The sequence below is a fragment of the Pyxicephalus adspersus genome, chromosome 1 (assembly GCF_032062135.1).
Source record: "Pyxicephalus adspersus chromosome 1, UCB_Pads_2.0, whole genome shotgun sequence".
NCBI lineage: Eukaryota > Metazoa > Chordata > Amphibia > Anura > Pyxicephalidae > Pyxicephalus > Pyxicephalus adspersus.
The window spans coordinates 4,435,756-4,448,967 of NC_092858.1; the positions used below are offsets into that span (position 1 = coordinate 4,435,756).

The following is a 13,212-nucleotide window of genomic DNA, read 5'->3' on the forward strand; positions in this document are numbered from 1 at the left end:
TGGCAGTTCACTGACATGTTCATGATTTTGGATCTAAACTTTCACTGACGATTTTTGATCTAAACTCCATCAATGGCATTTTCATCTGGTCCTCTTCCCAGTTCTCTTTGGCCATCCTAATTTGCCAGGCCAGGATGACCTGCTCATGTACACGGTAGGTCATTATGTAGACATTATTAAGTAGAGACAAAAACAAGGCAACCTTCCACAGTACACAACATAACATCTGAGATACTCAACAGAGTTCAATTCTCATTTTTTTTTATTACAAAGAGATTTTGTTTTTTCCACAAGTTAAAAAGGAATTCTGTATAAAAGTTGGCACTTGTGAACTGGTACACAGAGGGAGACATCGGGTACATAGCAGAGCCCCCCCATTGTGCCCAACATCCACCCTGTATACAATAATCCTCATAAACAACCTTCCCCACCCACCCCACCCCCAAAATAGGCTTTTTAAATACATAAAGAATTAAGCAAGAATGCTGGTTTTCTGGATTACAATAAATAAGGGTGTGTAATAAACAAAGAAGAGACATCGTCCATGACAGTCAATATGATGCAGAGGATAAAGCCAATATATCATTGAATTAAATGTTCTTGTGTTAGCTTGACCGTACTGTCACCACTGGAGAATTTGAAGAAGGATGACAAGCTGGGGACCGTCGACCTCCTGATAAGATTTAGGTATCATATTGACAGATGCTCTACAAATATGACGGGAGAACTATGACAATAAAAGGCCATTCAGACAACAAGCTGCTCTGTGTAAATAATACAGCCTGAAAGTTTCTCCGGTGGGGATAATACTGACATTACTAATAATGTTAGTCAACATTACACCCTCCATTTGGATAATACTGAAAATTGAAGTTTCTTCTCTTCTAAAGATAATACTGACATTGTAAGAGCAATCAGCAGCGTCTTCGTACAAAGTGCCTGCAAGGACGGTCTTCTACGCTACAGCTAACAATAAGAAGTGGCTTAGGCTACAAGTGCATTGTGAGATTGACAGCTGTGTCTTCTAACGCCGGTCGACAAAGATGCCGCTAAAAGTGCATTTTGGGGGATATTTTCTACGCCTGGAAATGTGGACGTTTTCATAACGACATCACAGTGCTTTGTGGCAGTTATACATCTATTGCTAACTGGAAAGGTTTAAAAAACTTTACAGGAAATTTTTTTGGGGAAAAAAAAAGAAAAGTAGGGCTGCCTTTAGGTGACAGCCCTATAGACAAATTGTAGGAATGGCACTGGAGTTCTGTACATAGGGCCTGTGATATGAGGGAAGGTTCCCCCAACGTCACCTTGTGAGACAAATGGAATGAGATTTGGCAGGTGGAGGTTATTAGGAGATGAGAAATGAAGATTGTGAAGGTTAGGCTTGAGAAGAGGGTAAGCTTGGGAACAGGAACTAGATCCGTAGGTTCAGGGTATTTGTTACCTTATGAATTAGAATCAGTTAGGCTTCGCCTTCCGGCAAGGACAGGATAGAAGTGAATTGATATCAGGATTGTATGAAGGGTTAGGGTTACAAAAGGAGTTGTGATGGGTACATTTTAGCACCGCAGCAAGGGTTGGTGTAGAGGTTGGATGCAAGAGAAGCATTAGGATTAGGTAAAGGTTTAGGATAAGGGTACCTGTTAGCATAGGTTTTAGAAAAGTAGCTAAGGTTGGAGTCAGAGTTGAGATCAATGCAATAAAGATGAGAGATAAACATTTATGCACAGAAACAAACATGGAGCCTCAGAGGAGACACACAGGACAGACACAATTAGGATGTGACTTCTTGGGGAAGTGTTATCCTCCCATTCCTACACACCAAATCATTTTACTCCAAACTAGGAGATAAGTACCGTATAAAATAATACGGAGGAGGCATACCTCCTCCTATCCTCCCCCTTACAGATCAGTACAGGAAAGTAGAGCAGTATAACGGGGTATATCTACCTTCTCCAAGACCATAAAGAACTGCTGTACCATATGGAATAATTCTACAGAAATACAGACATGACCACACATCACACGTCACAAAATCTCATGGAGGAACTTATTGCTGAAGATGAAGGACCATCATTACCTGTTTGATTTTTGGAGGTATAGAGGTTCAAGGAAAAGACCTTCGACCCTTCTATGTGTTAATTTTAGTGTTTCTTTTCTTTTTCAAAGGGGAACTAAAGAATATAGTATAAAATGTGTTCATGTTGAAGTAGAGCTATTTCTTTGACGTCAGAACAATAAGATTTACCAGCACTTGTCAAGTGGAAGCTCAATATGTGGCCAGGAATGTATAATCATATCAAAATATGATATTTATGTGTGATATGTGAATTCTCTGATAAAAATGGACACTTGATATGATGTGGCTGGAACTACCAATATACCCAGTAGTGTGAAATATTGAAACTATTCTGTACCTGGGATATAGAGATTAGTTGAGAGTGAACTTACTGGACAAAAAAAAAAAAAACGGACCTCTTGGCTGACAAAGCCTTTTTTAGGCGGCACTATCTGGTAACCAGCAGTAACGTCTTTTACCATGTTAGATATCTGTGAGGGAAAATAGGTGACTTAATTTACACTTCCCTACTATGGTCAGTTTGTATGGCATGGCTTGCTTTTTTTTGGATAAAGCTTCATGTCCTGCACTGGTTAAACCCAAATAATATGCCTTATTGTATATTGCTTCAGTTCTCCTTTGAAAAATGTGGGGGTGTCGGTCTTAAATATATCAGGGTTACAGGTTAAACTATATGTTTTCTTGTGTCTTCACATGTTCCTGGGCAAACATTATGACAGGATCATGATTGCAGGACAATCTTGTGGACCAAATTACAAGGTTCATAACTAACATCCAATATTCCATTACAAACTACCAACCTACTAAACTAGAATGTGGTCATTTTTTACCATTCTTACACAATCAGCTCCTCTTAAATTGCCTTTCTAACAAATCCACATCTAACAAATCTTCTGATTTACTTTCTATGTAGATCACCCATTTAGTAATTATCTTTATGACTAGGTCATATGTTTTTTGACAACTTTTCATCCATGTGTTTGCTACTTTTTATTTTGTATAATTCTTTATGTTATATACTTCGTAGCAAACTGGAGATATATGTGATATATAGATAGCTATAATTCACTGCATTTTGGCAAGTTCCTTACATATTTCCCTTTTAGGGTCAGTTTTGTAAGGTGAATTTTTTTTTTATGGAAACGGGGACAAGACATTTATACTAAGAATTGGCAATATGAAAATGCTGGCATACTTTCATAACTCTATACAATCTTCTCCATACCTTTAATTGACTATACCATTTGACCCTATATAGACAACCTGCAGTCTCTTTCCACAGAACTTTCTATAAACATCATGGATATCCTGATAACATGATGCCTGGTACATGGGCATGTCATCAGATTATCATCTTATATCTGCATACCAGCATTGGCCAGATGGATTCCACAGCAAATCCTGGTCACATGACCCTGACATGGAAAGCTGCCGAGGAACATGATCCAGTACAGAAGCACGGTCTAGACATGTGATTCCTATAAAGAGGTTTGGTAGTGGCCCTTCACATATTCCAGGAAGCTGGTGTGCAGGCCCTGCCTGGTACATAGGAAATGCTGGGGGGAAAAGTAGCTGCCATACTGTGGACAGGACTGCATGTAGGTCAGCTATACAGCTGCAAAATACTTTAAGAAGAGCATTGTTCCCAAAATTGTCCTTTTCTAATTGTCTCACTGGACACTGCACCGGTCATATAAGGCTACCTACCCCTGGTCAACAGAGGGGCAATTAAAGGAAGTCTCATTGAAGAAATACCCATTATTTCAGCCTCAGAAAACAGCTTGGGTGAGAGGCTAGTTTTCCCTAAACCCTCCTGAAAAATTGTCTTTTTTGGCTTCATAGCGGGTGTTTTTAATGGTTCTCATTGTTATTGCCTCTTAGAGACTTTGTTGTCATTTCAAACAGGTAATTCCAATTGGTTTTCCTATGCATATCATCCTCTAAGTTCCCCTGCTGTTTTAAATTCTTAGTTCCCCATCGCCAGCAGGGTCAAGATTGTGCTCTGTGCTGAGGACAGATGCTGAGGGACCCTGGGAGATGCCAAATGGAGACACAACAGGAGAACGAGCTGCCAAAGGAGAAAGAGATGGAGAAAAACTTGGTGGTATAACTGAAGATAGAGAAGCTTCATTAATTATAGGAGAACGTCGAAGAGATGAGAAATTAGGGAAGGTTCTGCCAACAGCTGGTTTAGGAGGCACGGTCTTTGCACCTGGATGAGCCACAGATGTGATAAGAGGAGGTGGGTCAATTCGAGGTTGAGGAATGGCTTTGGGCTTTGGCTGGAAAGGTCTTCGCAGAGCTGACTCATCCTTGAGTCGAGCAATCTCCATAAAAACGCTGGCCAGCGGCTGAAATTGAGGACACCAGTTTAGCAAGTAATCCCAGTTATAGCTGCCACGCAATTCCTCATCACTAGCCACAATGGCTGTCAGGGAGCCTTCCACAGATGGCTTGCCATCTTCAGGGAAAGTGTAGTCCTTATGGTGAGGCATGTTAAGTCCGCAGCCCACCCCCATAAAAGCACCTCCTCCCCCACCGTCATCCCGATATTGACTGGAGGATTTTTTGTTCTTAAACCACTGTCCACTGTCCATAGAGGGGTCGCAGGAAATATCAGACAGTTGATCCGCATCCTGCTGGATTCCGGAATCAGGACCTCTAGCAGATATGTGTTCTTGCATAGAAGAAGTAATGCTTGCCACACGTGGATACTCATTGATCATACGAATTTCATCATCTTCAGCTGCTTCAGCAGATCCACGTCCACTAGAATGTGAAGGGTCCAGAGACCCTCCTCTAGTGTAAGATCCATCTACAGTAGAAGAATCCATTGGGTAACCTGGAAGAGTCTGATGATAAATTCGATCTCCACTGCTAAGTGCTGATTTATCATGTCCCATTCTTTGCAAAGTTCCACCTTGTAAACTGTCCATTTGTGCATCACCTTCCTGACCTTTCTTTTGGATTGCCCGAGACCTACAGACTACCAGTATAATGGCAACTGCAGCTAGCACCACAACCACTGCCAATGAGGAAGCCACTGAAACAATGAGAAGCAAATTCAAGTCAGGTGCCAGACCAAATGATGTATGTGTAATGTCCACTGTAACCTGTGCTATGGCAACTCGAGAGGATGGCAATGGACTGTGGGCATGAACATCCATAGTCATTTCTCTAGTCTCTCTCTTGGAGCGTCCAGAACGATGCCTCTGACTGTCTACCTTCAAATAAATATGCCCAGTAGTCTCGTTAATTCCAAAGTATGGTGATGGTTTGGAAAATGAGTAGACAACTACCCCATCAGCCCCTTCATCTTCATCTGTGGCTTGGATACGGCCAATAGTTTGACCTTTAGCAGCTCCTTCTGGCACCTCAAAATTGAAATAGGGAGCTACAAATACAGGATCGTACTCATCCTCTCCAGTCACAAGGACTTGTACAGTGACAGTAGCGGAAAAGTTACCAGCGTCGGTTGCTTTTATTATCATGCTGAAGGCTTTACTGCGCTCATAATCAAAACTCTGCCTGGACAGTAATTCCCCTGAAGTTCTGTTTACAGAGAATACATCTTTTCCAGTCAGCATTCCAGGTTCTGCTGGTGGAAGCTCAATCACGGTGTACAGAAGCTGGCCAAATACTCCTGTGTCAAGGTCAATAGCGTGAATGATTGTAAGCAGAGTGTTTGCTGGTTGGTTCTCCTTAATGCTGGTTGTCAGTATCTGTACTGGGAAGTATGGTTTGTTATCATTGATATCACGGACCTCCACAGTTACAGGAACAAGAGCAAAGTTGGCTGGTCCATTTTGGCCATCAAAAGCCAAGATTACAAGCGTATGCATGGCTTGCCTTTCCCTGTCTAGTTGGCGGACTAGCTTTATTGCTCCAGTTGCCTCATTGATCTGAAAAAGGTGGTTCTCATCTCCGGATGTGATTCTGTAGTGGACCATGCCATTGTCACCAGAATCTGAGTCCTGTGCCAAGACCCGAAGCACTTCAGATCCAACAGGAGCAGCCTCACTTAGAAGAACACTGTAATCCGGTCGTGGAAACACTGGAGGGTTGTCATTGACATCCAGTATGGTTATTAACACAGGAACAGAATGGCTGCGTTGGGGGATGCCTCGATCTGATGCCCCCAAAGTCAAATTATAGAAGTTAGCGGTCTCAAAGTCTAATGCATCAGTTAAGATGATTGAGCCGATGTGCTGAACATGTCCGTTCCACAAGCGCATTCCACTTTGCACTTGGAACACATTGCCTACATTCCCGCTCAATATAGTGTAATCTAGTCCTGAATTTTCCAGACTCGGATCAGCATCAGTGGCCTCTAGGATTAGGATAGTACTACCCAATGGAAGGTCCTCAGGCACTGACGTAGTGTACTGTTGCTGTGGGAAGACTGGAGCATGGTCGTTTACATCCATTAAAAAGATCTGCACAGTAACAATGGAAGCCAGACTTGGGGAGCCATTATCACGAGCTTCAACTATGACATCCACTAGTGGTCCTTGTGTTTCCAGCTCCATGGGCTGTGTTGTGAAAAGTGTTCCTGCATGAATGAAAAAAATTTGGTTACCCTCCGAAAATATTTATATAACTGTGTACTGTACATGTTGTGTTACTTTCCTTTGCTGTTGTAGGAGCCTCTACATTTCTAGGAAGCCTCCGCTAGATGCTGTTGCCTCTACCCTTCTCAAAAGACTCCACTAAATGCTAGCTGCCTTCCTTTGCTCTTAATAAATAGCCTTTACCGATCTGGGAAAACTGGTTCTCTCTTTGCTTTGATGATGAAAACCAGAGGCTGTCTGACTTCTGTAATTGGTGCTCCTTCCTGAGTAGCCATGTTCCTTGCTGACCATGGATGTCAATGGCAGCCGCTAATGAAACATAACAGCCAAACTAATAGGGCGCCTCTAAACTCCCTACATTTTTTGTTAATGATGTTTGTATCTGTAACAAGCGCTGTACACAGGCCACATTTTTGGACGATACTTGCCCTGAAGCGATAATCGGACAACAACCAGACGAGTGTACATAGCCTTACTTGTTAGAAATGTGTTGTAATTCATTTTTAGTGTCTTGTTGTGATCTTGGACAATCTTTGAGAATTAATTACTTAAAAGTACATGCAGCTAGCTCTGGGGAGAATTTAAAGGACCCTGCTCATGTATGAAGAGAACTTACCATTCTCTGGATGGATGTAGAAAGCTCCACTTCCTGCTGACAGCACTGTGTAGGTGATTCTGCTGTTCTCTCCGGAGTCTCTGTCTGTGGCTGAGATGGTAATAAGGGGAGTCCAGGCCTTTGTATGTTCAGTGATGGTCACCTAATAGAGCATGGTACATACAGTTATTACAGGAGCTCTGGGGGAAACTTTGTACTTAAGGAGATTTTTCCATAATTCATAGGGGCCATTTAAAGCTCATCTAATCTATACAAACCACCATAAATTGAACATTCCACTTACTACTATTTTGGAGTACTATTCTGTTTTGTTTGTACATTTTTATGTATATATATATTTTTTTTAATTATCTTTTTATTAGCTTTCAATAGGTAAACGATGGGTACAAACCTTGGTGTTTACAACTAATAGCAAACTATGTTACTTTCAAATTATAAATATACAAAAATTAAAAAAATGCATTCAAGCAAAACAATAGGGGAAAACAAAAATGTTCTGGAATGGTTGTTGGTAAATTTAGCACAGTGTTGGATAGCATAGTGGGATGTCACTGAAATCATGCAATGCTAATTTTCCTTTGCCTAAAGCACACATGTAAGCAAGATATAAGTTAGAGGTGACCTTATGAGCTGACAGTTCAGGGGAAACTATTCTCCACTACGAGTGGATGTCATGAGGAAGAACCGGAATCTATATTAAAGTGGTAGATTCATGGGACATATACCTGATACAGGCTCTGGCGGAACTCTGGAGCATTATCATTAACATCTTGTAGTAGGAGGCGAAGGTCAGCCCGGCTCTGGTGTTTTCCATCTGATGTTTGAATAGTTAAGGTGTAAGAGGTCCTCTCCTCGTAGTCCAATGGTTCTGTCAGCCAAATCTGACCACCATAGCGGAAGATACTAAATGCGCCCCCTGAAATCCCATCCACGGACAGCATGTACCATAATGGGGGTCCTGAGTCCACATCATTCGCTGTCACTTGAGCAACCTCAGAACCAATCACAGCATCTGATAGGGAGAAAAAAAAGAGTAATGGATGATAAGCTGAGATATTTCTAAATCAAGTAACGCTAAACTGTTTTACCTGCCAAATGGTTTTCTATTCTATTCTTGTGATCTGGAATGCCTGCTTTACTGCATAGCCAGCACTGGTGACACTGTTTTTAAGTACAATTAACATAATCAGAATACTGGTGTCCTTCCTTTAATTGACAGATCTGTGCAGTAGTGATGAGTGAACTTGTCAGTGTTACATTTGAGAAATAACGTTCAAAAATAAAATTCTTTTTATGTAGCTTAGAGGGCAACAATGAGAATACGCAAATTCTTGAAATATTGTTTTTCAGTAATGCCTTGAAGTGGGATGTGGTGTTCATTTTTTTAAATTAAAAAACTGACATGTGATTGCCCCTTATTTTAAAACCAGGCCTTAAAAAGGCATGGAACTTGTTTGTCTATGGGGGGCAGAAAACTTGTGCATCCATTCCTTCTGAATACAACAGACCCATATGAGCTGCCCAGGAAAGGGGGGTAGTGAGCATTGGCTCCCAAACCCTCCTAGAAATACCAGACCTTCAGGCTATCCTAACAGTGGAGCAACCCCACAGTTGAGGGACGTGGCCTTCTGTATTCCCGTTGACTTGTATGTAGAGAAAATCAGTTCTGACCCAAATACATGCCTCAATGTATGCATGGCAATGAAAATGACAGGCTTTATTTTTATGCTTTCTGACCAGCACGTAATTATATCATTTTGGTGTAAATGAGACAGTACAGAATGATTTAAAGACTCACCTTCGGGAACACTGAGCTCCATTTGAATGGGGATAGTAGGACTGTTATCATTTACATCTATTACTACCAGGGAAAGGGTAGCCGTCCCAGTCAGTGAAGGAGACCCCCGATCTGTCGCTGTCACCAGCAACCTGGAATACAGTATACAGTAAAGAGAGGTTTCCATATTGGACCCATATGATATGACACCTTAAGAACAGGAGCCATACACACATAGGTAATAACATTACAAAACTGTAAAGTATTAGTTAATGAAAAAAGAAATACAGAGGAATTATAAAACATTTGGAGAGGGTGTCAATGTAAACACAAGTGGACTGGGATGTGGGAGAAATTAGCCGCAAGAGGGAAAGAGACAGGTTACAGCATGGAGGTCATACTCACCGTGCCTCAGACCAGATTTCCCGGTCTAAAATAGCAGCTGTTGTGATGACACCCGTCTGGGCATCAATAAGAAACAGATCCTTCATGGGTTGTGATGGTCCAAAAGCATAAATGACCTGACCATTCATCCCTTGATCTGGATCTTCAGCAAGAACCTAGTGGATAAGAAAATGTTTTCTGTGAGGGTTCTCTCATCCAAGTCATTGTATAACTGGTAGATGTTTGTGACTTGGGCTTGTTCTGGTCATGTTGAGGCTGTTTTGTAGCTTGGCTAAGTCACTTGTTACATCTCAAGCTACAAAACATCCTCAAAGTTACAAAAACAAATCCAGATAAAGGTGACTAACTACTACTAGATATAGAAGAATGGTCTTCATTCTTCTTCATTCTTCAATCATCACCCTATTCTGTTCTCTAGAACCTCAATTCCCAAATTGTCCTTGACAGTCAACATTTGCCTTGACACATTCCATAGAGATTGAGTTGACTGTGTTACCTGTGTGGCTTTAAATGCTGGCGTATGTTCCTAACACTCATTCAAATAAAGAAACCTTCTTGGTTAAGTCATCATAAACATTACGTAACAAGTTAAATGTGAATCACTGCTATTAACTATTCTGTGAACTTTATAAATGAAAACTTTCACAGATGCATTCAAAGACAGTATTCATTCAGAATTTTAAAAAGATTACTCTTTGCTAATCTGAGTTTTTTTCTGTTGAGGGATTACCTGCACAATACGGCTTCCATCTGCCTGGGCCTCCCATATGTGAACTGTGTATTGCGGGAGTTGAAAGCGCGGAGCGTTGTCGTTGGCATCCTGCAGCAGTACATTGACCGTTGTAAAGGCGTAATGTTGAGTTGTCTCTGCCTGGATCACCAACTTGTGCCGTGGGCTTGCTTCATAGTCCAACAGTGCCGGTTGCAAGACCGTAATCTGCCCTGTGGAGCAATGCAGAGATTTCATCCCTGTTAATATGAATCAATGGCAGAAAAGTAATACTTCCCTATATTAAATAAAGAAAGTGGTTATTCAAGGCAGAGCAGTAAGCTTTTATCTTAGGCCAGTATTCAGTGTGATATCTGAAGGAGGTTTTATATGGGGTCTGTCCATGTGGGTACCTGTGTTTGGGTTGATGTTAAAGGCTCCAAACTCATTTCCACTGAGTAAGCTGTAAGTGATCCTTCCTGAGGAACCTCCATTGTGTGTGGCTTTCACCACGGCAACTACAGAGCCTGTTAAGGTAGAGAAACACATAATGCAACAGCTAAAAAAGTAAAAATATAAAATTAGAAGTAAAAAAAAAAAAAACCCTGGTTATTCTGCTATGAAGGACCCCCCATCCCCATTGCATGGGTTTTGATGGTGTCTAACAGTATTTGTTTCAACACATAGTCCATTGTTGTCACTCAAAGGAAACCCTTAATAAGTAATGGCATGCCAATTTTTCCAATTCATAGTGCTATATAAAATCTTATTTATTTTCATCATTAGTAATAACTCTACACATATGAAGCTAAAGGCTTTGGCAATGTATGAAAGAGGAGTGCTGAGGTAACCCCACATATGAGGTGGGTATGTGGTATACAGGGTATGTGTAAATAACAAGGTGGAACAAGATGGCTATTACAACAGAAATAAATAAAAGATATTGTTGGAGCCCTTCTTTGCTTCCAGGACCTTATTGGTGGCCATGTGACAGTATTTTATGGTTTTGGTGGGGCTGTAAAAAGTTTAATGAGAGCTCTGTACTAATTTAATTAGCAATTTAAGTCAGCCTAATTGCTCAGTGGTTAGTACTCTGGCCTTTGAAGCGCTTGGTCCCAGGTTCGAATCTCGACACTAGGACACTATCTGCATGGAGTTTGCAGGTTCTCCCCATGTTTGCCTGGGTTTCCTGCAGGTACTCCACTTTCCTCCCACATTCCAAAAACATACAGTTAGAATAATTGGCTTCCTCCTTTTGAAGGACAGTTAGAAACATGACTATGGACTTTGTAAAGCGCTGCGTAATATGTCGGCACTATATAAATTCTGAGTAATAATACTAATAATAATAATATTAAAAAGTCCCAGGTCTGACATGGCCTCACTCCCACCTTGCTGGCTGTTTTCTGACAAGCTGATGTCCGTTGAATCTCTCGCAAAACGAGGTCCTCGGGCTGCTGCTTCCCGTACATGTATGACCAACACCGCTGTGGTGGAAAGTGGAGGTTCTCCAAGATCAGAAGCTTGTACAAAGACTGTGCGATCTTTGGGGCTCATCCCCTCCAGTGGCTCCAGCAAGCGTACCTCCCCAGTGTAAGGATCCACTGAAAACCCAGTTTTTGTTGACTGTGGAGCCAACCTGTACAAGATGGAAGCATTGGCACCTGCATCTTTGTCTTCAGCTCTCATTGCAGTCAATGTCCGCTTGATGGGTGTGGTACGAGACAGGTTTACAAGAAATGGGCTACGCTGAAACACTGGGGCATTGTCATTCACATCTCGCACTATGACTGTCACAGAGGCCTCTGCACTACGCGGTCCTGAAGGGTCCGAATCCATGACCCAAGCTATAAATGTGTAAACAGCTCGGCGCTCACGGTCAAGCTGAACTGCAGTTGTTATCTGTCCAGTTTGTGGATCGACATGGAAGGCTCCCTGAGTACCATTAGATAGATGGAATGTTGTTTGACCATTGGGGCCATGGTCAGGGTCAACTGCTGCCAACTTCAGAACTAAACTACCCACAGGAGCATCTTCTGGGATCTCTGCATTGTAAGATGCTGCTGAGAAGGTTGGGGTATTATCATTAAGATCTAGCACAGCCACAGTGATAACAGTGGTGGCACTGAGGGATGGATTGCCGCCATCTTGGACTAATACTGTCAGGCGATAATCTGACACAGATTCTCGGTCTAAAGCTCGTGACGTGGAAAGGGCTCCAGATGTGGAGTCTAATGTAAAGTCCTTGGATGGATCACCATCTGAGGGGAAGCAGAAGAAAATGACAGGTTTTGAAGATGTTTACTAGACAGAGTATAGAACTACATTGTATTCTTCAGTCCTCCAAAACATCAAATCTCAGACAATCCTTTAATGTGCATCAACTATACATCACAGCTCTACTTTGCTCTCATTTAGTCCTTGGCAATCTGTAAAAATGCTGAAAAAGTTTAAAGTTTCCTACCAATAAGCCTGTATTGGAGCTGCCCATTGCTCCCGGCATCGGGGTCCCAGGCACGGAGAATGCACAAGGTGTTGGGATCCTGATTTTCAGGCACTTCCAGAAACACATTTTCATTCTCAAATTTAGGTGTATTGTCATTCTCATCATCAATGGTGATATGCACTCGAGCCTCAGACACTCTTGGTGGAGAACCTCCATCCCGAGCATAAACTATAACATGGAAGAAAAAACAGTTAGTGGATATACACAGTAAATGTCAGACTTGTAGGGGTCCATATTTCTATACTGAACATTTACCTGTTAGTTTGTACACCTCTTTCATCTCACGGTCAAATGGCACCTTTGTAGTTAGGATTCCAGTTTTTGGATCAAGCGAAAACTCATCCCCAGTGACTCCTCCATAAGTGATCTGTCCACCAGGACCTGGGGACACAAGAGGTATTTTGAAGACTGATGAGTTATTATTCCCATCATACTGTAGAAAAAACTAGGCATAGAAAATTAGTATTAACTGTAGTGATTAAATTCAGTAAATTACATTCACGAGAACATTTTAATCATTAGTGAGGTATTACACAGCCTAAATAACT

The 13,212-nt window shown here is 41.6% G+C and overlaps 1 protein-coding gene across 1 annotated transcript in view; it reads right to left on the reverse strand.

The window, feature by feature from the left end:
• Positions 1-239: 239 nt before the first annotated feature.
• DCHS1 (dachsous cadherin-related 1) overlaps positions 240-13,212 on the reverse strand; it is a 46,160-nt gene continuing 33,187 nt past the window's right edge. The window contains exons 12-21 of the mRNA XM_072401032.1: positions 12,920-13,045; positions 12,623-12,832; positions 11,550-12,419; positions 10,572-10,685; positions 10,180-10,391; positions 9,450-9,604; positions 9,066-9,196; positions 7,993-8,279; positions 7,268-7,409; positions 240-6,632 (exon numbers count right to left, since the gene is read on the reverse strand). Coding sequence (XP_072257133.1) covers positions 4,039-6,632; positions 7,268-7,409; positions 7,993-8,279; positions 9,066-9,196; positions 9,450-9,604; positions 10,180-10,391; positions 10,572-10,685; positions 11,550-12,419; positions 12,623-12,832; positions 12,920-13,045 — 4,841 coding nt within the window. The 3' untranslated portion in view covers positions 240-4,038. The remainder of the gene's footprint in view (positions 6,633-7,267; positions 7,410-7,992; positions 8,280-9,065; positions 9,197-9,449; positions 9,605-10,179; positions 10,392-10,571; positions 10,686-11,549; positions 12,420-12,622; positions 12,833-12,919; positions 13,046-13,212) is intronic.